At 47.7% G+C, this 24,353-nt stretch overlaps 1 protein-coding gene across 1 annotated transcript in view; it reads right to left on the reverse strand.

The window, feature by feature from the left end:
- LOC124711578 (UDP-glycosyltransferase UGT5-like) overlaps window positions 1-24,353 on the reverse strand; it is a 135,349-nt gene that overhangs the window by 77,111 nt on the left and 33,885 nt on the right. The window contains exon 2 of the mRNA XM_047241724.1: window positions 7,321-7,561. Coding sequence (XP_047097680.1) covers window positions 7,321-7,561 — 241 coding nt within the window. The remainder of the gene's footprint in view (window positions 1-7,320; window positions 7,562-24,353) is intronic.

A 24,353-nucleotide genomic window follows, 5' to 3' on the forward strand; every position in this document is an offset into this window, starting at 1 on the left:
GGCATCAGAACAACGTTTCACCAGGCAACGCCGGTCAACTGCTGTTTGTGTATGAGAAATCTGTTGGAAACTTTCCTCATGCCAGCAAGTTGTAGGTGTCGCTACCGGCGCCAGCCTTGTGTGAATGCTCTGAAAAGGTGATCATTTGCATATCACAGCATCTTCTTCCTGTCGGTTTAATTTCGCGTCTGTAGCACGCCATCTTCGTGGTGTAGCAATTTTAATGGCCAGTAGTGTATTTATCTCAGTTGCCATATCATATTGGGAATTGGCGCTTTATTCATATTGTATTAATTGAAATGGTTCAAATGGCTCTGAGCAGTATGGGACTTAACATCTGAGGTCATCAGTCCCCTAGAACTTAGAACTACTTAAACCTAACTAACCTAAGGACATCACACACATCCATGCCCGAGGCAGGATTCTAACCTGCGACCGTAGCGGTCGCGCAGTTCCAGACTGTAGCGCCTAGAACAGCTCGGCCACTCCGGCCGGCCTTGTATTAATTATGGGTCTGTTGTACAGAGTGCTTGTAACTCGTTAGGTTTGAAGAAGCAAAGAAAATATTAACTGAAAGTTAAAGCCAACAAACACAAAGGAAATATGCAGTCATATTAAGATATGATGCTGCAAACAAGAGTTACTATTGTAACTATATCTAAATCTTCGCCTTATCATTTATAGAAGAATCAAAATACTTGTTACCAATAAGCAATTTACTGAAAGATATTGTTGGACAAATGCCGCAGCTGCTGCCAGACTTGTGGAATAGACAGAGTGGTTCGCCAGTCCTTGTAATGGCCATTAGTATGGATGGAAGTTCAGATCAACAAATAGTTCACCTCTGATTGCAGTCAGACCGTGGCTGCAAATAAGTTACATTGTTAGACTTCTGATGTAGCGACACACACGTTTTGCTGCAGTGCTTGATTAGGGCTCGTACAGAGGCATATAGGTAGTCATTTTTCCCTCGTTCTGTTTGAGAGTGGAACAGGGAGAGAAGATGCTAGTTGTGGTACGAGGTACCCTCCGCCACGCACCGTATGGTGGATTTCCGAGTATTTATGTAGATGCTTGCAGTTATCAAAATTTAGCGGAAATGCAGTGAACATATAGTTGTAGCCATGTCTTCCAAGCTAGATGTGGTGAGATGATAAAAGCACTTCCATTGCATATGAGTCGGGTCACGGACCTGTTCAGTTATTGGGAAGCAGGTAACAGCCCCTCCTCCCTCCTGAACAGTTCTTTTTGTGGTTTTAGGGCGCACAACTTCAACTGTCATTAGCGCCCAGACTACGTTAGGAATGCACCGCGAGTCACAAGTTTAAAACAGCAACGAAACGGAAAACACGATAAAAGACAGACTGACAGGCATAGGATTAAAAAAAGAAAACAGCATAATCAAATGTCCTTTGAGAGAGTTGTCAAATTGATAAAATGAAGAACGCGAGCAGCTGCTCGTGGGTCATCCGCTAAAATGGCTTCTACAGTACATGGCAGGCCAAGATCAAGACGCAGGGTGTTAAAATCCGGACAGGACGTTAAAATGTGGCGGACCGTCAACAATTGCCCACATGGGCAGAAGGGCGCCGGCGCAGCCGTCAGCAGATGGCGATGGCTGAACCGGCAGTGTCCAATTCGTAACCGGGCCAAAACTACCTCCTCCCGCCGAGAAGGGCGTGAGGAGGACGTCCAAGCCACGGGAAGAGGTTTCAAGGCCCGAAGCTGCTTGTCTGTAAGTGCAGCCCAATCGGCATGCCACAGTGATAAAATGCGCCGACAAATGACCCTGCTACAATCTGACGAAGGGACACAACAAGAAGCTGTCCGAGGCTGGAGGACCGCAGCCTTGGCCGCGGCATCTGCAGCTTCGTTCCCAGGGATACCGACATGGCTGCTGAAGAGAGCGTTGTATCCGGTGCACGAAAGGGTGAACCGGGTACGGATCACTGAGGCTCTGGATAGCGCTCAGGGAATCGGAGCAGATGACATATGCAGAATGTCGGTGGCGGCAGATGTAAAGAACAGCCTGGTAGAGGGCAAAGAGCTCAGCTGTGAAGACCGAACAATGGCCATGGAGCCGGTATTTGAAACTTTGTGCCCCGACAATAAAAGAACACCCGACCCCGTCATTGTTCTTGGAGCCATCTGTATAAATGAAGGTCATATTAACGAACTTCGAACGAAGTTCGACAAAACGGGAGTGGTAGACTGAACCGGGGGTAACCTCCTTCGGGAGCGAGCAGAGGTCAAGGTGGACGCGAACCTGAGCCTGGAGCCAAGGTGGCGTGTGGCTCTCGCCCACTCAAAGGTTACAGGGAGTGAAAAATTAAGGTGTTGAAGGAGGCGACGAAAGCGAACTCCAGGGGGTAGCAGGGCAGAGACATACAACCCGTATTGACTGTCGAGAGAGTCATCAAAAAAGGAACGATAAGACGGGTGGTCGGGCATTGCCAGTAGCCGACAGGCATACCGACAAAGCAGTATATCGCGCCGGTAGGTGAGTGGCAACTCACCAGCGTCAGCATGAAGACTCTCGACAGGACTAGTATAAAACGCTCCGATCGCAAGTCGTAAACCCCGATGTTGTATGGAGTTGAGGCGGCGTAAGATGGATGGCCGTGCAGAGGAGTATACGAAGTTCCCATAATCCAGCTTGGAGCGGACGATCGACCGATATAGGCGAAGTAGGACGGTTCGATCCGCTCCCCACGACATACCACTGAGAACACGGAGGACATTTAGAGAACGGGTACAACGGGCAGCCAAATATGACACATGTGGAGACCAACTAAGTTTCCTGTCAAATGTAAGACCTAAAAATTTTGTTGTCTCCACGAATGGGAGAGCAACGGGACCGAGTCGTAAGGACGGTGGGAGAAACTCTTTGTAGCGCCAGAAGTTAATACAGACCGTCTTCTCGGCAGAAAAACGGAAGCCATTGGCGACACTCCAGGAGTAAAGACGGTCAAGAGAACGCTGAAGACAGCGCTCCAGGAAACACGTACGCTGCGCGCTGCAATAGATGGTAAAATCGTCCACGAAAAGGGAGCCTGATACATCAACTGGGAGGCAATCCATTATTGGATTGATCGCTATGGCGAAGAGAGCGACGCTCAAAACTGAGTCCTGTGGCACCCCATTCTCCTGGCGAAAGGTGTCTGACAGGACAGAACCCACACGTACCCTGAACTGTCGATCCATTAAAAAGGAACGAATAAAAAGAGGGAGGCGACCGCGAAGGCCCCATGTATGCATGGTGCGGAGAATGCCCGCCCTCCAACAGGTGTCGTAAGCCTTCTGCAAATCAAAGAACACAGCCGCGGTCGGGCGCTTCCGCAAGAAGTTATTCATAATGAAGGTCGACAAGGTAACCAGATGGTCAACAGCAGAGCGGCGCCTACGAAATCTACATTGTACATTGGTAAGTAGGCGTCGAGACTCGAGCAGCCAAACCAATCGAGAGTTAACCATTCGCTCCATCACTTTACAGACACAGCTGGTAAGCGAGATGGGTCGATAACTGGAAGGCAAGTGCTTGTCCTTCCCCGGCTTAGGAATCGGGACAACAATAGATTCGCGCCAGCATGCGGGAACATGGCCCTCAATCCAGATGCGATTGAAAGTACAAAGAAGAAAACCTTTACCCGCAGGAGAAAGGTTCTTCAGCATCTGAATATGAATAGAATCAGGCCCTGGAGCGGAGGACCGTGATCGGCCAAGTGCGTTTTCGAGTTCCCGCATGGTGAATGGGGCATTATAACTTTCACGATTCGAGGAGCGGAAGTTAGGTGGCCTAGCCTCCTCTGCCTGTTTGCGGGGGAGGAAGGCAGGGTGGTAATGAGCGGAGCTCGAAACCTCTGCGAAAAAGCGGCCGAAGGCGTTGGAGACAGCCTCAGGGGCCACAAGGACGTCATTCGCGACCGTCAAGCCAGAAACTGGTGAGTGGACCTTAGTGCCAGATAGCCGGCGCAGGCTACCCCAGACAACAGAAGAAGGAGTAAAACTGTTGAAGGTGCTTGTGAAAGCAGCCCAGCTGGCTTTCTTGCTTTCTTTAATAATACGACGACACTGTGCACGTAATCGTTTATAATTGATACAATTCGCCACAGTAGGTTGGCGTTTAAAGGTGCGTAAAGCACGTCGACGAGCACGTAAAGCGTCTCTACATGCTGCGGTCCACCAGGGGACCGGTACGCGACGTGGAGAAGAAGTACGGTGAGGGATGGAATATTCAGCAGCAGTGAGAATGACTTCCGTGAGGTGTGCGACCTGACTATCGCAGCTTGTGAAGGTTTGATCCGGAAAGGTCGCCCTGGAAGAGAAGAGCCCCCAGTCTGCTTTGGAGATGGTCCAACTAGATGAGCACGGAGAGGGGGTATGCTGCAGGAGATGGATAACACATGGGAAGTGGTCGCTCGAATATGTATCAGAAAGTGCATACCACTCAAACCGGCGTGCAAGTTGGGGAGTACATATAGAGAGGTCTAAATGGGAATAGGTGTGAGATGTGTCCGAAAGAAAAGTAGGGGCGTCAATATTGAGGCAGACAAGATTGAGCTGGTTGAAAAGGTCTGCTAACAGGGAGCCCCTCGGGCAGGATGCTGGAGAGCCCCAAAGGGGATGGTGGGCATTGAAGTCTCCAGTTAACAAAAATGGTGCAGGTAGCAGAGCAGTAAGTCTGCCCTGGTAACGGCAGAAGACGATGGAGTGTAAACGGTACAAATGGAAAATGTAAAAGTGGGGAGAGTAATGCGGATGGCAACTGCCTGCAGGCCGGTGTGCAACGTGATGGGATCGTAGTAAATATCATCCCGGACCAGCAACATAACCCCGCCATGAGCCGGGATACCTACCAAAGGGGGTAGGTCAAAACGTACAGAGGTGTAGTGTGCCAAGGCAATTTGATCGCATGGGCGTAGCTTCGTTTCCTGGAGGGCTACGACGAGCGGACGGTGCAAGCGGAGCAGCAACTTCAAGTCCTCTCGGTTGGAGCGAATGCTGCGAATATTCCAGTGAATAAGTGCCATCGTAAGAAAAAAAGGAAGATGAAAGAAGGGGTCACCTCGAAAGCCGCTGAGGGCCTGGCTTCGAGCGAGCACTGCCGCCGCCATCAGTAGGCGGACAGTCATCGTCCATTGGGTCTATAGGTTCATCGGCCATCTTGGGAAGATGGCCGGGAGGGGGAGCTTCCTCCGCCGGTGAACGGCCAGATGTTCGGCTACCAGCGGTGCGGCCAGGCGAAACGGTTGACGGCCTGGGGCGGCAACCGCTGGGTGGCGCAGGAGAAGAAATGCGCCGTGGCGGAGAAGGAGAACTGTGCTTCCTATGAGCCTTCTTGGAAGGTCGTTTGGTGGAAGTACCGGTCGAAGGCTGGGAGGTCGAGGTACGTAGGAAGTCTGCACGGGACGGTTCCTTCTTGAAGGCCCGTGCATCTGACTTCGGAGTCTTCTTCTTAGCAGAAGCTGATGAAGGGGCTGGTGTCTGTGGGGTGATGGGAGGAAGAGGAGACGTCGACCGCGCGATCTTAGCACTGGCCGAACGGACGACCGTGGTGCTGAAGGTCAGATCGCATATCTGGGTTGCCACCTCCCTGGTAGTCCGAGGAGAGGCGAGGACAGTACTGTATTTCCCCGCTGGGAGCAGCGTGGGCTTCCTACTAGCCAATAGCTTGCGAGCAGCCGAGGTGGACACTTTCTCTTTGACCCGAATTTCTTGGATACAGCGTTCTTCCTTATAGACAGGACAGTCGAGGGAGGATGCGGCATGGTCTCCCTGACAGTTCACACAACGAGAAGACGGAGGTGGACAGTCACCCTCATGGGCATCCCTGCCACAAGTGACACATTTAGCCGCATTGGAACAAGACTGTCGAGTGTGATTGAAACGCTGATACTGGTAGCAGCGCGTAAGTGTCGGGACATAGGGGCGAACAGAAATAACCTCGTAGCCCGCCTTGATGCGCGATGGCAGCTTAACACTATCAAAGGTCAAGAAAAGTGTCCGGGTCGGTACAAGGTCATTGTTGACCTTTTTCATGACCCTACGGACAGCCGTCACACCCTGCTCAGCGAGGAAAGATTGAATCTCCTCGTCAGTCAATCCGTCGAGGTATCTAGTATAGACCACACCACGAGACGAATTCAAAGTTCGGTGAGCCTCCACCCGGACAGGGAACGTGCACAGGAGTGTGGCCCGAAGCAGTTTTTGTGCCTGAAAGGCGCTCTCAGTTTCTAGTAATAAGGTACCGTTACGCAACCTGGTACAAGATTTGACAGATCCGGCTATGGCATCTACGCCCTTCTGGATAACGAAAGGGTTGACAGAGGAAAAATCCTTTCCGTCCTCAGATCGAGAAACGACGAGGAGCTGTGGGGCAGGCGGTAGTACTTTTGTCACTGGTGGCTGGTCAAGTTTCCGTTTTTGGGCAGAAGTCGAGAGAGATGGAGTGAAATCCATTGCGGAGGAATCCACCACGATTGCCAGCGTCTCCGATGGCGTGCTCCTTCCTTGTGGGGACCCTCTCAGAGGGCACTCCCGCCTTAGGTGAATGTTTACACCTCAGGTCACACCTCCCGAGAAACAGACGGAGGGACCAATCGGCATGGTCAGAAGGTATCAGCTCAGGCAATCACCCCTCCCTGGGCCTGGCCTTTACCAGGGGGTACGTGCGTGCCTTACATGTCTACCCAGGGCGGGGAATTACGCGTTACCCCGTCACCGGCTACGCGTGCGAACGCTTGGGTCGGCCTTCAGGCACGCACAGGGAGGAAGGAAGAAGAGGAAAAAGAAGAGAGAGGGAGAGAGGACAGACTGTCTCAAACGCCGAGGCGGAGACCAGAGAAGGCAAGGAGGAGAAGGCAATGAGAAGGCAAGGAGAAGAAGGCAATGAGATGGCAAGGAGAAGAAGGCAATGAGATGGCAAGGAGAAGAAGACAAGGGAAAGAGTAAGGAAGACAGTGAGGTGGATAAGAGCAAAGAAAGGAACCAACCAAAGGAAGGAAGAAACGAGAAGTGAAAAAGCAAAATGACCGCAAATAGAGGTCGTGGAACCGTCCGTCTCCGGACTCAGGCGCTAACGACTCCCTTGAGGGGGTGGGACTCCTTTCAGTCGCCTCTTACGACAGGCAGGAATACCTCGGGCCAATTCTAATCCCCGGACCCGCAGGGGGGCCTCCTGAACAGGAAAGAGAAGCATTGACTTGCCAAGTAGAAGATAGATCGCAATGAAGCGGTAGGTGATAAGAGCTACTACTTCATGTAACAATAAGAAGGAGTAGTAAATGGAATCCCAGTTGCTTGGAGGTGTGAACCACTTACTAGGCATGATGTCTAGGTTGGCCGCGACAGGAACCATAGTCCAGTTGCGGTGAGGCTCCTTCTCGGCGAGCGGCGTGATGATGGTGACGTGGTGTCCCCTGTCAGCCAGCTCCCACATGAGCGCCCGGAAGATGTGCCAGTGGCTCCACGCCGGGATCGGAACGACGTGGAGGATGCGCGCCCCGTGTGCCGCAGACAGAAACGAGGCCACCAGCAGCAGCTGCCGCAACAGCGAGGCCATCTGCAACACAAGGGACGGCCAAATTCCTTTCTCTCTCACTGCGTTCTCCAAGTGGGACACGCTATCAGTATCCAGTTCACAGCTCGTGAGTGATAACATCAAGAAACTTTCTTTTCATATTTTCATTCACTAATGTCTTACAGCAGTGTAATCTGCGGAATTCTTCACTGAGAAAGAATTTGTGTTGTGTACACAACGGTAAGGAGAGGTGCAATTCAGTTACTTGCAGACCTTGGATCTAGATGGTGATTCATCACAAAAATAGTATCAGCAGGAAAGAAAAGTTAACTCCAAGGAGAGCTGTGTCGGCAAATGTAATAGAAAGGAGAGTATTTCAAAATTGCTTGAGGATAAAGTAGATAAGCATTTGCTACTAGTCTCTTAATAATCTTCGTTGATCCATTATGGATCGTGGGACGACGGCTGGCTTGAACTTCTTGATGCAATAATTTACCAACAGCCGTATGATATTTAGAAGTTTATTTGATTTTATGAAATTCTATGTGCTACCAGTTTCGGCATTACATTGATGCCATCTTCAGGCCCCACTCGTCATAGTCGTAAAATGGCCAGGCGACACCAAGAGCTGTTGCAGGACGATTGATTCACGGATCTAGTTATATGGCTCCTTCCGTGTGTAGCGATTTTACGACTATAACGAGTGGGGCCTGACGATGGCATCAATCTAATGCCGAAACTGGTAGCACATAGAAGTTCATAAAATAAAAAACTTCCACAAATCATACGGCTGTTGGTACATTATTGCATCAAGAAGTGTCTTAGTAGTTTAAAATTCATAAACTTAAATTTTCGTTAACTAGTGATTGGTACGAGTGACGAAAAAATGTCCAAGACAGTCTAAAATTTTTTAGATGTGAACCAACCATAATTAATGGCGGGAATAGTCTGAAAGCTACAATGTGTCTTTGACAGGTATTTGCTGAGAAAGATTGTGTGACATGCGACAGACTCTTGATGGTTCAATAGCAATGCTACGAACTTCCTACGAAGTTAAAGAGGGTTTCATTTCAGGTTTTAACGAATTCAAAGCTTTACTGACAAACAAAAGATGAACAGAATCAAAATTAGCGTATGGAGAAGTTTTCATTGTGTCCAGCAACCGACTTGACGAAAAATCCAAACTTGATTTGGTTATAGGTAAAGTCAGTGGGCAGATCAAAATCTGTCTTTACGGTCGCTCAGTGATTGTAGCCTATTACAACTGAAAGGAAGATGATACAGCTAAGCCTGGGACTGGATTCAGTCTCTGCTGAAGAAGCTGGTAGTACAATTACTTGCTTCAGCCATCGCGGTGCACCGACATGACGTTTTGAAATAAGTGCTCGTAGAACAGATCAACTACGATCACTCAACAGAGAAAAGACAATTGGACCTGCCGTTCCTAAAAGCACTACGGTAAAATGGTTCAAATGGCTCTCAGTACTATGGGACTTAACATCTGAGGTCATCAGTCCCCCAGAACTTAAAATGGTTCAAATGGCTCTGAGCACTATGGGACTCAACTGCTGAGGTCATTAGTTCCCTAGAACTTAGAACTACTTGAACCTAACTAACCTAAGGGCATCACAAACATCCATGCCCGAGGCAGGATTCGAACCTGCGACCGTAGCGGTCTTGCGGTTCCAGACTGCAGCGCCTTTAACCGCACGGCCCCCCCAGAACTTAGAACTACTTGAACCTAACTAACCTAAGGCGCGATTCGAACCTGCGACCGTAGCAGTCGCGCAGTTCCCGACTGAAGCGCCTAGAACTGCTCGGTCACCGCGGCCGGCCACTACGGTAAATCTTCGCCAATTCTAGCTGCAGTCTGTGGTATGTCGCTGGAGCAAAGAAGGGTCCCATGGGATTCGCGATTGGATGAGTACACTGCTGAGGTGGGCTGCAGAGTAGTGCGGCAACTGTCATCGCAGAAAAACTGGATAGGAGCAGACATGATTACTGAACAAGGTAACGCATCAAACAGGACATTTAATTAACTTCTAATTCTCCGAGACTAATTACAAATACTGTTGCAGGAACTGGAGTCGCCGGCCGTTGTGGCCGAGCGGTTCTAGGCGCTTCAGTCCGGAACTGCGCTGCTGCTACAGTCGGAGGTTCGAATCGTGCCTCGGGCGTGGATGTGTGTGATGTGCTTAGGTTAGTTAGGTTTAAGTAGCTCTAAGTCTAGGGGACTGATGACATCAGCTGTTAAGTCCCATAGTGCTTAGAACCATTTTCTTTGAATTGGAGTCCAGTTCAAAGTCCACAAGGTTGGTTGGTTTGTGGGACTCAAGGGACCAGACTACTACGGCCATCGGTCCCTTTTTCCACGAACTTTACACACCCACAAAGAATACGAACACACAATGGAAATGACAAAAGACGACACAGGACAAGAAAGACACAGACAGAGTCCAGAAAAAAGGAATTAAAGTCACACCAAGTGTGGCAGTCGTTGGCCGAGCATAGAAACAAAAAAGGAAAAGCCAACCACCAAGAAACGCACTAAAAACCCCAGTCTAAAATCGTAGGCCAAAGGCCAGACTCAACACAAAAAAAAGGACAAACACTTAGATCAAGCGATAAAAGCCCCCTGCACGAATACAACTTGAAACTAAATCTGCCATCGCAGTGTCCTCTGATAAAACTGCAGGAAGCGTATCAGGCAGCGCAAACGTCTGCCTGAGCGAAGTTAAAAGCGGGCAGTCCAACAAGATGTAGACCACCGTCAAAGCTGACCCGCTACGACATAAAGGTGGGGCATCGCAGCGCAATAAATAGCTGTGCGTTATCCAGGTATGGCCAATGCGCAGCCGGCTGAGGACAACGGAGTCCTTACGAGAGACCCGAAAGGAGGAGCGCCACGCTCCGGTAGCCTACTTGACAGCCCGAAGTTTGTTGGGTGAAGGAGGGGTGCGCCATTCTTCACCCCAGGTGCGAAGTACCTTCTGCCGCAAAACTGACCTGAGGCCACTCTCCGAAAGGCCAATCTCCAAGGCTGCTGCACCGACAGCCTGTTTGGCCAGCGTGTCAACACGTTCATTTTCCGGGATGCCGAAATGACCTGGGGACCACACAAAGACCACAGAGCGGCCGCAACGGGCAAGAGTATGGAGAGACTACTGGATAGCCATCACCAGACGAGAGCGAGGGAAAAAGTCCACAAGGAAGAGTCTGTCTCTAGTAAAGCACGAACTACAAAGACAGAGCCCTGATCAGGCGGCTTCTGCGTGGTATTACATTGGGAAGGGGCTCTGAGCGCGAATGGACTGACGCACTGCCACCGACCGTCCTATATTGCGGCGCCGGAGGGCGCTCGAGGCATGGAGCCACTGGAGCCGCGGCTGACCACGCATGCACTATTGCGTCCGCCAGATCCTACACTACTGCTATCAGCGCCAGTCAAACTTGCATGAGGCCCACAGGGTGGTATCGATACGTGATACCGCAGTTTCGTCGCTCAGTTGTGTGTAACAAGTATGACAAGCACACCGCGCAAAAAATTCGTTACCGCCACGAATAATCATGCTCATATCGTGTAACACCGACTCTGGACGTGATAATGGCCGCAGCTCAGGAGGGTGAGAGAGCACAAGATGTGTCAGACGTGTCATAGCCAGCAGAAGCAGCTCAAACACCAGACCACATACAGCGAATGGAGATCAGAAATGAGGTCTCTATATTCGCTTTAAAGTCGCCAGCGGATCCTCTGACGCCATCTCCGATGTCGCTGTTTCCATACACTCGAAAATTCGACTCGTCCTGTCTCAGCTGCTGCGAATTTAACTGAAAACTCGTCGAGCGAGTCTTACTGGGCACAAGAAGACAATATCAGTGTAGAAAGGACAGAAAGTACACAAGTTTCCAAGTATATACGTGGACACGCAGCTTTGTCACTATACACACAATTGTTAAGGATTTGTCAATACACTGACAGATCGGATAGCAGTGAATATAGCTCTGTTTATACGTATGTTTGTATATGCCTATATGTAAGTATATGTATGTAATTATGTTTGTCCCGTAGATGTACGACGGTTGGAACTTAAATAGTGGCAACTATTTATTCAAAACCGATGCAAAAGAGTTACATGTTTGCACCTGTTACAGTAGTCCGCCCCATTAGCTGAGGGGTCAGCGCGTTGGAATGCCACCCACGGGGGCCCAGGTTCGATCCCCGGCTGGGGTAGGAGATTTTCTCCCCTCAGGGACTGGGTGTTGTGCTGTCATCATCACTTCATCCCCACTGCCGACGCGCAAGTCACCCAATGTGGCGTCGCACTCAGTAATACTTGCACTTGGCGGCCGATCTTCCCGCCTGGGAACTCCCAGCCACTGACGCCATTCGATCATTTCCATTTTTACCTGTTACTGTCCTTCAAAGTAGTGACCAGCGTTGTGTAGAAGCCGCTGCCAGCGATGTGGAAGGCGTAGTATACCGTTAGAGCCTGTTCTGTTGGTGGTGCGAATGGAGCCGTCTACTGCCTGTCGAATCTCTGGAACTGTTCTGAAGCGAATGCCACGAAGTGGTTCCTTCATCTTCGGAATCAAATCAAAGTCACAAGAAGTCCGGGAAGTATCGTGGATGGTACAGTACTTCCCAGTCCCATCGACCGAATGGAGCAGCCACAGCTTGGGTTGTATGCGCCCGCGCATTGTCGTGCAAAATAGTGGGTGATTGCGCAGAAAGTGTCGCCGCTTGTTTCGCAAAGCTGGTCGCAGGTGATGTTCCAAATACGAACAGTAATACTGTGCATTGACGGTCTGCCGTGGAGGAACGTAATGTGTTAGAGTAACACCATAACTTTCACCATACTGGGGCTCTGACGCACTTTCGACTTTCGCGGCGACCCATAATGACGCCATTCGTTGTATACGCGTTTCAGTTTTGGCTCGTACGATGTGGCCCATGTCTCATCCAGTGTTACGATGCGGAGTAAGAAAGCCTCTCCTTCGCGCTCATAGCGCTCCAAGTGCGTCTGAGCAGCGTCGTAACGCATCCATAACCGAGTTTCCGTCAATTCATGCGAAATCCATCGCGATGCAATTTTTCGCATGCCCGGGCGTTCCTTCAGGACGCGAAGCACAGTCGTATGCGCTAATCCGGTTTCGTGGGCAAGCTCACGAATCGTATGACATCGATCACTGTCCACTAACGCAACAACAGCATGCACTTCTTCAGAGACGCTAGGACAACTTTCCCGATGCATGTGTGCCACAGTTTGCCACCTTTCTCTGAAGGCTTTTACCCAACGTGTGACTGTTCTGTGCGCCAATGCCGATTCCCCGCACGCCTCTTGAAGGACTTTTTGACACTGTCGTGCTGTACGACCTCTGGCGTATTCTATCTTGATCCAACTCCGTTGTTCCTGTTTCGAAAACATAGTGACACTTTTACGTTAGACCGCTCGGTCACAAGTGATTGTTTCCCTCAATTGTGCGCACGCCATTTACGTGGGACGGGAGAGTCCATTTGCTTGGAGGTAAAGTAGGTGTGCTATCAGCGACAATAGTTGATTCCATTGCATAGTGTCTCCACAGAAATGTTGCCACTATTTAAGCTCCAACCCACGTATATACTTAAGTGTATATATACATGCATATAGGGAAATATGTATGTGCTTGTATAAAGGGTGAATCACCTAAAAGTTGCACCTCGAATATTGAGGAAATGGAAAGCGCTGTTGATGTGCAGTTTCCACAGTATGGATTGATAGTCAGAGGCTCGTATTGTCAATCAACAGACTGTAGTAATGTTTAGAAAGTCTACTCTTTTGTGCAAACATACATTTTTAAAATGAAAAGATGGGTAAATCAGAATGTCAGAGGTGTTTGTTGCAGGGCTCTAGTGTGAGTAGTTAACGAAATACTGTATTTTGAAAGTTCAGACACTGACACTTTTACAGTTCCTGCGATATATCAAACTGAAGAACAACACAAGTGCATACACTAGTTACGTGGCTTCTGACAAGTAACGAGTCAACTAGTCATCGAAGGTTGTGTTTAAAATGACGCCGGCGGTGGAAAAAACACGCTTTTAGTCTGGTGTAGAATGACTGCTACTGCACACGTGCTTGCGTTTCAGTGGAGATGTCCGAATAGGCTACAGTAATACATAATTACATATCATTGGGTGTAGTTCGTATGTCTTGTAAACAGTATCTTTCAGCTTTCCCCACAAAAAAAGAGCCAGAGGCGTCAAATCTGGGGAAAGGGCCTGCAAAGGTACAGGTCCTCTGCGTCCAAGCCAATGTATGGAAACAATTCGTGTAGACATGCTGTAGTACTACATGCACTGCAGGCTGGACAGCCATCATGTTGGTACCACAGGTTCCTCCTACACTCCTGGAAATTGAAATAAGAACACCGTGAATTCATTGTCCCAGGAAGGGGAAACTTTATTGACACATTCCTGGGGTCAGATACATCACATGATCACACTGACAGAACCACAGGCACATAGACACAGGCAACAGAGCATGCACAATGTCGGCACTAGTACAGTGTATATCCACCTTTCGCAGCAATGCAGGCTGCTATTCTCCCATGGAGACGATCGTAGAGATGCTGGATGTAGTCCTGTGGAACGGCTTGCCATGCCATTTCCACCTGGCGCCTCAGTTGGACCAGCGTTCGTGCTGGACGTGCAGACCACGTGAGACGACGCTTCATCCAGTCCCAAACATGCTCAATGGGGGACAGATCCGGAGATCTTGCTGGCCAGGGTAGTTGACTTACACCTTCTAGAGCACGTAGGGTGGCACGGGATACATGCGGACGTGCATTGTCCTGTTGGAACAGCAAGTTCCCTTGCCGGTCTAGAAATGGTAGAACGATGGGTTCGATGACGGTTTGGATGTACCGTGCACTATTCAGTGTCCCCTCGACGATCACCAATGGTGTACGGCCAGTGTAGGAGATCGCTCCCCACATCATGATGCCGGGTGTTGGCCCTGTGTGCCTCGGTCGTATGCAGTCCTGATTGTGGCGCTCACCTGCACGGCGCCAAACACGCATACGACCATCATTGGCACCAAGGCAGAAGCGACTCTCATCGCTGAAGACGACACGTCTCCATTCGTCCCTCCATTCACGCCTGTCGCGACACCACTGGAGGCGGGCTGCACGATGTTGGGGCGTGAGCGGAAGACGGCATAACGGTGTGCGGGACCGCAGCCCAGCTTCATGGAGACGGTTGCGAATGGTCCTCGCCGATACCCCAGGAGCAACAGTGTCCCTAATTTGCTGGGAAGTGGCGGTGCGGTCCCCTACGGCACTGTGTAGGATCCTACGGTCTTGGCGTGCATCCGTGCGTCGCTGCGGTCCGGTCCCAGGTCGACGGGCACGTGCACCTTCCGCCGACCACTGGCGACAACATCGATGTACTGTGGAGACCTCACGCCTCACGTGTTGAGCAATTCGGCGGTACGTCCACCCGGCCTCCTGCATGCCCACTATACGCCCTCGCTCAAAGTCCGTCAACTGCACATACGGTTCACGTCCACGCTGTCGCGGCATGGTACCAGTGTTAAAGACTGCGATGGATCTCCGTATGCCACGGCAAACTGGCTGACACTGACGGCGGCGGTGCACAAATGCTGCGCAGCTAGCGCCATTCGACGGCCAACACCGCGGTTCCTGGTGTGTCCGCTGTGCCGTGCGTGTGATCATTGCTTGTACAGCCCTCTCGCAGTGTCCGGAGCAAGTATGGTGGGTCTGACACACCGGTGTCAATGTGTTCTTTTTTCCATTTCCAGGAGTGTAGTTTGCAGAGGAATGTCTTCTAGCATCTATGGAAGATGGTCTGTTAGGGGGCTGCAATACTTGTGTGCACTTAGTGTTGTATGTATGAAACAAGGTTCTACGAACTGATGGTTCACTATCCAACAAAGTACATTTACGCTCCTTGGACTCTGATGTCCACCTGATGAAGTCAACGGGCATTGTCAACAGACAAATAATGCATGTTTCGCCGGTTTACCTGGTTATGATTGGTAAAGATACATGGGACACATGGAGTATCTTGTTTAAATGTCCAGAACTATTCTCATAATCGTTTCCATACAGCTCCTGATGGAGAGAGATGTGATAGGCCTGACTCATACCACTTCCTTGTTTGATTATGCTGGAGCAAATGCGTGGATCAACTCCAACACCAGCAAGAACATTAATTTCCCCCTCTTCTGTCGAGACTAGTTTCCTTCTGTCACGTTGTTACATGCTACACTACCACTGTCACGTAACTGATTGAAGATGCTGGTAAACGAGTGCCGAGATGGTTGCTGTCTATTGGGATGTCTTGCCACATAAACCATGCAACGACGGACTGCATTCTTCCTACACTATCCATACACCATTAGCACGTCGGCACTGTAAAGCCTATCGTATACTCACGGTCTGCTGCTTGGACTGTCATATGCTAACTGATTAACAAGTTGCAATGCACGCAAGGAACACACAGGCTTACTGTAAGCAAACATAACATTGTATCTAGCAACTACGCACTCAATGGCACAACCAGCTATTTACGTGGAAAATTTCCGAAATAGGGTCTCAAACGACTAGCACTAGAATCGTGCAAGAAAAGCCACCGACATTTTAATTTAACTTACTTTTAGCTTGTTAAGGTCAATAGGCATTCTTTTGCTTAAAAAAGTATGTTTTCACAAAAAATAAACTTTGTATTATCACAATTTCTTTATTGGCTAACGGTACGAGCCAGTGACTTCCAATCCATTCTGTGGAAACCACAAGTCAGTAGCACTTTCCACTTCCGCAATATTTGCGGTGCAAGTTTTAGGTGATTTACCCTGTATAAGAAAGCATCTATGCATGCGTGCAATAAATAAATAAATAAATAAATAAATAAATAAATAAATAAATAAATAAATAAATAAATAAATAAATATATATATATATATATATATATATATATATATATATATATCTAAAAACAAAGATGATGTGACTTACCAAATGAAAGTGCTGGCAGGTCGACAGACACACAAACAAACAAACACAAACATACACACAAAATTCAAGCTTTCGCAACAAACTGTTGCCTCATCAGGAAAGAGGAAAGGAGAGGGAAAGACGAAAGGATGTGGGTTTTAAGGGAGAGGGTAAGGAGTCATTCCAATCCCGGGAGCGGAAAGACTTACCTTAGGGGGAAAAAAGGACGGGTATACACTTGCACACACACACACACACACATATCCATCCACACATATACAGACACTATCCAAATTGAACCCTGCCTGGAACAGTTCCGTCCTCCGTCACAGCGGGACCCACCTCCTCTTCCTCAAAATCACCCTCTCCAAACCTTCCAGGAATTTCTGACTTCCAGCCTTGCCTCTCAATCCTTCATAAAAAACCTTAATCCTACTCCCAACATCACCACTGCTGAAGCCCAGGCTATCCGTGATCTGAAGGCTGACCGGTCCATCATCATTCTTCCGGCGGACAAGGGTTCCACGACCGTGGTACTTGATCGTCGGGAGTATGTGGCTGAGGGACTGTGTCAGCTTTCAGACAACACCACATACAAACTTTGCCATGGTAATCCTATTCCTGATGTCCAGGCGGAGCTTCAGGGAATCCTCAGAACCTTAGGCCCCCTACAAAACCTTTCACCTGACTCCATCAACCTCCTGACCCCACCGACACCCCGCACCCCTACCTTCTACCTTCTTCCTAAAATTCACAAACCCAATCATCCTGGCTGACCCATTGTAGCTGGTTACCAAGCCCCCACAGAACGTATCTCTGCCTACGTAGACCAACACCTTCAACCCATTACGTGCAATCTCCCATCCTACATAAAAGACACCAACCACTTTCTCGAACGCCTGGAACCCTTACCCAATCCGTTACCCCCAGAAACCATCCTTGTAACCATTGATGCCACTTCCTTATACACAAATATCCCGCACGTCCAGGGCCTCGCTGCGATGGAGCACTTCCTTTCACGCCGATCACCTGCCACCCTACCTAAAACCTCTTTCCTCATTACCTTAGCCAGGTCTTTAAATATGTCTGCTTGTGTCTGTATGTGTGTGGATGGATATGTGTGTGTGTGTGTGTGTGTGTGTGTGTGTGTGTGTGCGAGTGTATACCCGTCCTTTTTTCCCCCTAAGGTAAGTCTTTCCGCTCCCGGGATTGGAATGACTCCTTACCCTCTCCCTTAAAACCCACATCCTTTCGTCTTTCCCTCTCCTTCCCTCTTTCCTGATGAGGCAACAGTTTGTTGCGAAAGCTTGAATTTTGTGTGTATGTTTGTGTTTGTTTGTGTGTCTGTCGACCTGCCAGCACTTTCATTTGGTAAGTCACATCATCGTTGTTTTTAGATATATATTTCCTACGTGGAATGTTTCCCTCTATTATAACCATATATATATATATATATATATATATATATATATATATATATATATATATGTGTGTGTGTGTGTGTGTGTGTGTGTCCATAAAAAATTTTGCGGACTCTTGTAAATTTTTTTATTTGTTAGTATTTAAGGAACTTTCTATGAATTACATTTGAAATGTAATTACAGCCCCAAACTCTTTCCAGACACCAGTCTTCCTCCTACAGAACAAATTTACAATTGGATATGCTTACATTGCGTGATTTAATTTCCCTCTTAAACAGTCCACAGTCACACAAAACATAGCTTCGTGAGAGACCTGTCAGTGCTAGACTATAACAGCAAGATCGTACAACCTACTCTCGTCCAACAAGTTCATCATTGCTCCTCTCATTCACACTTCACTAAGAGGGAATGGGTCATCGTCTAGGAAGCGACCACGTCATCACCATTCTCAAAGTCGTCAGCCATGGGACTATAATGGGAAGAATGGAAGCCAGTGTACTGAAGTCACACTGTTTTTGCCTAGCATAGTGTAGCAACTCTATGTTGCATGGACTCAACAAGTATTTGGATGCCTCCTGCAAAAATTTCGAGTGATGATGCCTCTATAGCTGTCCATAACAGTGAAAGTGTTGCCGGTGAAAGATTTTGTGCACTAACTCACCTCTCGATTATATCCTATAAATGATGGATGGGGTTCATGTCGAGCAATCCGTGTGGCCAAATCATTCACTCGAATTATCCAGATTGTTCTTCAAACCAATCGTGAACAATTATGGCACGGTGACATGGCATACTGTCATCCATAAAAATCGCATCGTATTTGGTCTGCATGTAACCGAACATAACCATTTCCAATCAGTCATCTGTTCAGCTAGGCCAGAGGACCTAGTCCATTCCATGTAAGCACAGGCCTCGCCATTATGGAGTCACCACCAGCTTGCACAGTGTCTTGATGACTTGGTTCGATGGCTCGTGTGATCAGCGCCACACTCGAACCCTACCATCAGCTCTTACTAGCAGAAATCGGCACTCATCTGACCAGGCCACAGTTTTCTAGTCATTTAGGGCCCAACCGGCATTACAAGCCAAGGGGACGAGCTGCAAGCGATGTCGTGCTGTTAGCAAAGGCACTGCCGATGGTCGTCTGCTGTCATGGCCCATTAACGCCAAATTTCGCCAGATTCTCCTAGTGCATATGTTCGTCGTAGGTCCAACATTGATTTCATCGGTTATTCAGGGACTTTTGCTTTTCTGTTACAACTGAAAACTTTACGAAAACGCCACTTCATTGTCTGTGGTGAGATGTAATGCCTGAAATTTGGTATTCCCGGCCCTCTCTTGGCACTGTAGATCTCGGAACACTGAACTTCCTAAAGATTTCTACAATGGAATGTCCCATACATCTAGCTCCCACTACCATCCAGTCTTGAAACTCTTAATTCCCATCATATGGACATAATCAAGCAGGGAACCTTTTCCCGTGAATCACCTGAGTACAACTGACAGCTTCATCAATACAATAACAGGGAAGTCGAAGTGCGATTGATTGAATATTCCTCAAACCAGGAACGTATGCATTCAGCATTATGAAAGCGGCTGTTATCTTTAAAGACGGGACTGTCTACGGCCTTCTCATCATGAAGGCGTGGAATTCAGACCAATACTTGTTCACCACGAATGTTGGAATATGCTCGTTCATGTTCGCTGTAACCTGAATAAGTGGATACTTACGATGGTATGAATGACACCCCCAAAATAACAATGCCACCTGTGGCGTTAACTACAGCCGCCACGCACTGTGGATTAAATACCTCACAGTGTACCTGACGCCTAACATTATTTGAAAAGAGCAAAATTGTGACTTTTCCAGACACTGCTCATCCAGTCAGCTACTGTTCAATTTCCGTTTTGTTTGGGGTATCAAAGATGTGCAGCTACATGTGCCACTGTGAGCAGTGCCCTATTACGAAGTTTCCGACTTCAAATGTCCTTCGCATGAACGTCCCTTACCAATGTACCAAAACAAGACATGGAATGCAACCCGACGCATATACGCTGAAGAGCCAAAGAAACCGGTACGTATGCCTAATATCGTCTAGGACCCTCACGTGCACGCAGAAGTGCCGCAACATCGCGTGGCATGGACTCGACTAATGTCTGAAGTAGTGCTGGAGGGAACTGTCGCCATGAATCCTGCAGGGCTGCCCAAAAATCCGTAAGACAACGAGGAAGTGGAGATCTCTTCTGACTAGCTCGTTGCAAGGCATCCCAGATATGTTCAGTAAAGTTCATGTCTGGGGTGTTTGGTGGCCAGCGGAAGTGTTAAACTCAGGATCCGCTCTACAGCAATTTTGGACGTGTAGGGTGTGGCACTGTCCTGCTGGAATTCCCCAAGTCCGTGGGAATGCATAATGCACATGAATGGATGCAGTTGATCAGACAGGATGCTTACGTACGTGTCACCTGTCAGAGTTCTATCTATATGTATCAGGGGTCCCGTATAACTCCAACTGTACACGCCCCGCACCATTACAGAGCCTCCATCAGCTTTAACAGTCTCCTGTTGACATGCAGGCTCCATAGATTCATGAGGTTGTCTCCATACCCGTACAATCTGAAACGAGACTTGTCCGACCAGGCAACATGTTTCCAGTCAACAGCCAAATGCCCAGGCGAAAGGTAGACTTGTGTCGTGCAGTCATCAAGAGTTCAGGAGTGGGCCTTCGGCTCCGAAAGCCCATATCGAAAATATTTCGTTCAATGGTTCACACAGCGACACTTGTTGATGGCCCGGAATTAAAATCTGCAGCAGTTTTCGGAAGAGTTGCACTTCTGTCATGTTGGACGATTCTCTTGAGTCGTCGTTGGCCCCGTTCTTGTAGGATCTTTTTCCGGCCAAAGCGATGTCTGAGATTTGATGTTTTACCGGATTTCTGATATTTACGGTACACTTGTGAAATGGTCGTACGGATAAATCCCCATATCATTGCTACCTCGGAGATGATGTGTCCCATCGCTGGTGCGCCGACTAACACCACGCTGAAACTCACTTAAATCTTGATAACCTGCCATTGTATCAGCAGTAACCGATCTAACAACTGCGCCAGACACTTGTTGTCTTACATAGGCGTTTCCGACAGCAGCGCCGTATTCTGCTAGTTTACATATGTATGTATTTGAATATGCATGCCTATACCTGTTTCTTTGGCGCTTCTGTGTATTTCGAACAAAACTACGAAAAAGTACAAGCAAAAAAATATCTCGAGGACACAAAGTAGCCACCTGGAACGTTAGAAAAGAAATAAAGAGGAAGAACGAGTTAAACTGTTGAAGAATATTAAAATAGACATCACTGCTATAACTGAGAAAGAAATAAATTGCAATGGAATAAAAATGCACCCTCGGACCAGCTCTACAAGAGAGCCAGGAATGGTTTAGCAATTTACACCCATAAAAAACTGAGGAGAAAAGTATAAGACTTTGGTTCAAATGGCTCTGAGCACTATGGGACTTAACATCTGTGGTCATCAGTCCCCTAGAACTTAGAACTAATTAAACCTAACTAACCTAAGGACATCACAAACATCCATGCCCGAGGCAGGATTCGAAGCTGCGACCGTAGCAGTCACGCGGTTCCGGACTGCGCGCCTAGAACCGCTAGACATAAGACGTTAACTAGGTTAGCGACAAAAACACAGTATTGGCCATCCAGCAGGAAGAAGAAATTGGTAGTAATTAAGAATCTGGGCACCTGAAGAGGGAAAAACTGACAAGTCCACAGATTTTTCTAATATCGTCTATGCGATTTTAGATAAATACAGTAAACACCGAAGAATACCTCCGTGGAATGTAAACGGCAGCTAGGAGAGATCCCCATCTGACTAGTGGGAATAGTTGGGGAGAAACGGGAAGTTTTATGCTGTTTGTAACAGATTAAAATTAACAAACATACTCACTCGAAAAAAAAAAAAAAAAGACAACCACTAATTTACGTTGTCAGCTATTATAGATTGTCCAATAATCAACGGCAAACTAGAGGGAAGAGTAAGAGGTATATATATATATATATATATATATATATATATATATATATATATATATATATATATATTTACAAAATGGGAGAAGAACAGAAAGATACTCAAATAACGAGCAAATGACGATTTTTATAGAGTACTTGTTTTACGATGACCTGCATCAAAGACGACTAAACAGGAATCTGCAGCGGACAGAAGCTGTAGACGATATTGAGCGAGAAAGAAACAATATAACAACAGCAATGCCGATGAGTCACTGGGTAACAAAAGAAAGATACGATCACACCTAGGAGCGGTCATAAAACTCAGACATCAAGATTAGTTTTAGATAAAAAGCTCTTTTGCAAAGGATCGAGCGACTTTCTGTCTGAGTCTGAAATGATCAGAGCTTTTGCTCCGTTTTTGCGACCTCGTCGTTAGCCCAGAACATTCCTCCCCTCCGTTCTTCTCCCAACGTGCGGTAGAATGAGCGAACGTGTGGCCACCTACAGCCGTTATCCGTTAAAACACACTCAGTTCCCTCCATTGATTTTTTTCTATGAATATATAATTAACATGTCGGCAATGATTCTGCCTTCATTTACATATCCTACTGCAACAGCAGGACGTCATACAAGTCGAATTGAGTGGAGTGTCTAGAGACATTTGAGAGTGTAGTACGTTTTTAAACGATGTTACGAGATATAATTATTACCCTCTACAGTGCATTGCGATTCTCCCATGAAATCGTGAAACGGTTTCTGAAAATCTGAAAATCATGACTAAAAGCCCTTCGTTGCTCGATAATCTTTCGTAGGACAAGTATTTTCTTTTACACAGTTCTCTTGTTTCTCACCGAACTTATGATTTGTTTTCGTTCTGTTGTTAATTATGAGATACAGTTCGTCAGGACGACGAAGACTTCGTTTACCTTTATATTGGCAGCTGTATTATCTCTAATTCAGTGCAGTTTCTACGCCTCCAGCGGATGGTATAGCATTGCAGCTGTCTGCTGTGAAGAAATTATCGTCCATATTTATCTCAACATTAGCAGTGTCTACACTGTTACTATGCGAAATGATTTTCTAGCTTTCAATACAGTTGTCAGACCTTCCATATTAATGGCGTTCAGCATGTGATCAAAAGTATCCGGACATCCTTAGGTAATGCGGAACTGACCATTAAATGTTATGAGAAGCGGATGCACCAGTATAAGAGGAGTAAAGAAGCAGTAACAGTGGTGTGGGTCGCTGCAGTGACTTAGAACGTGGACTAGTCATTGGTTGTCAGCTGAGTAACACATCCACCAGGGAAATTTAACTTCTAACGCTACCCCAAATCTCTCGTTGGTGATGTGATTGTGAAGTGGAAACGTGAAGGAACAACCAAAGCTAAACCATGATCAGGCAGACCGCATGTACTGATGGACAGGGACTGTGGAGGCAGGTTGTACAAAATCGCGTGAAATCATCATAAGGAATGACTCGTGAGTTCCAAAATGGTACCAGCAGTTAGAGCTATTACTATGCGCAGGGAGCCAAAACAACCGGATAAAATTGTCGAGCAGATCCTCATAAGCTACACATTTCTGTAGCGACTGTTAAACAATACTAGTGTTAGCGCAAAGAGTGACGGCACTGGACACTGGATGACTGAAAAGGTGTAAATTGGTTGGTTGGTTTTGAGGTTTGATGGGGGCTAAACATCGAGGTCTTCAGTCCCCTGTTCCAAACAGACATACTTATAAAAGGCCTATACAGTAAAACCGTAACCTCTGCACACAGAGGGAGGGAACACCAAGGAGTAGAGCTAAAATGAACACCGCAATAACACAAAATAGAGGACACTTAAAAGGAGCAGAGCAAATAGTTGAGTAAAACAAACTACAGTGGTTGATGGATCAGGTAAAAGGTCAACCATTCAACTACAAACGAAGAACCTCCAGCTGGAAAGCGTTGATAGAGGTACCAACACAACTTGTTACCATAAAAGACACTATTTTGGTATCCACGTCACAATTAAAAGTCGCTGGAGTGGGTGTAACCTGAGAAATCATGCGAGAGCGCCCACACTAGAGTGAGTGATAAACCCCAGCTGCACGGATAAAACGTAAAACTGTGTCAGCTACAGAGGCATCGCCACCTAGAATTAAAGGAAGTGCAGCTGGTAAATTAAAGGACTGCCGCAAGGGGGCTAAAAGGGGGCAGTCCATCAGAAGCTGGACCACTGTCAGCCCCGCATCACAGCGACACTTGGGCGGGTTCTCACGGCGAAGGAGAGAACTGTGGGTCAACCGCTTGTGTCCAATGCGGAGACGGCAGAGAACAACTGAGTCCCTACGCGTGCTCCTCAAGGATTAATTCCATACGGCCGTGGACGACTTTACCATGCGGAGCTTATTTG

Source organism: Schistocerca piceifrons, chromosome 8 (assembly GCF_021461385.2).
Source record: "Schistocerca piceifrons isolate TAMUIC-IGC-003096 chromosome 8, iqSchPice1.1, whole genome shotgun sequence".
NCBI lineage: Eukaryota > Metazoa > Arthropoda > Insecta > Orthoptera > Acrididae > Schistocerca > Schistocerca piceifrons.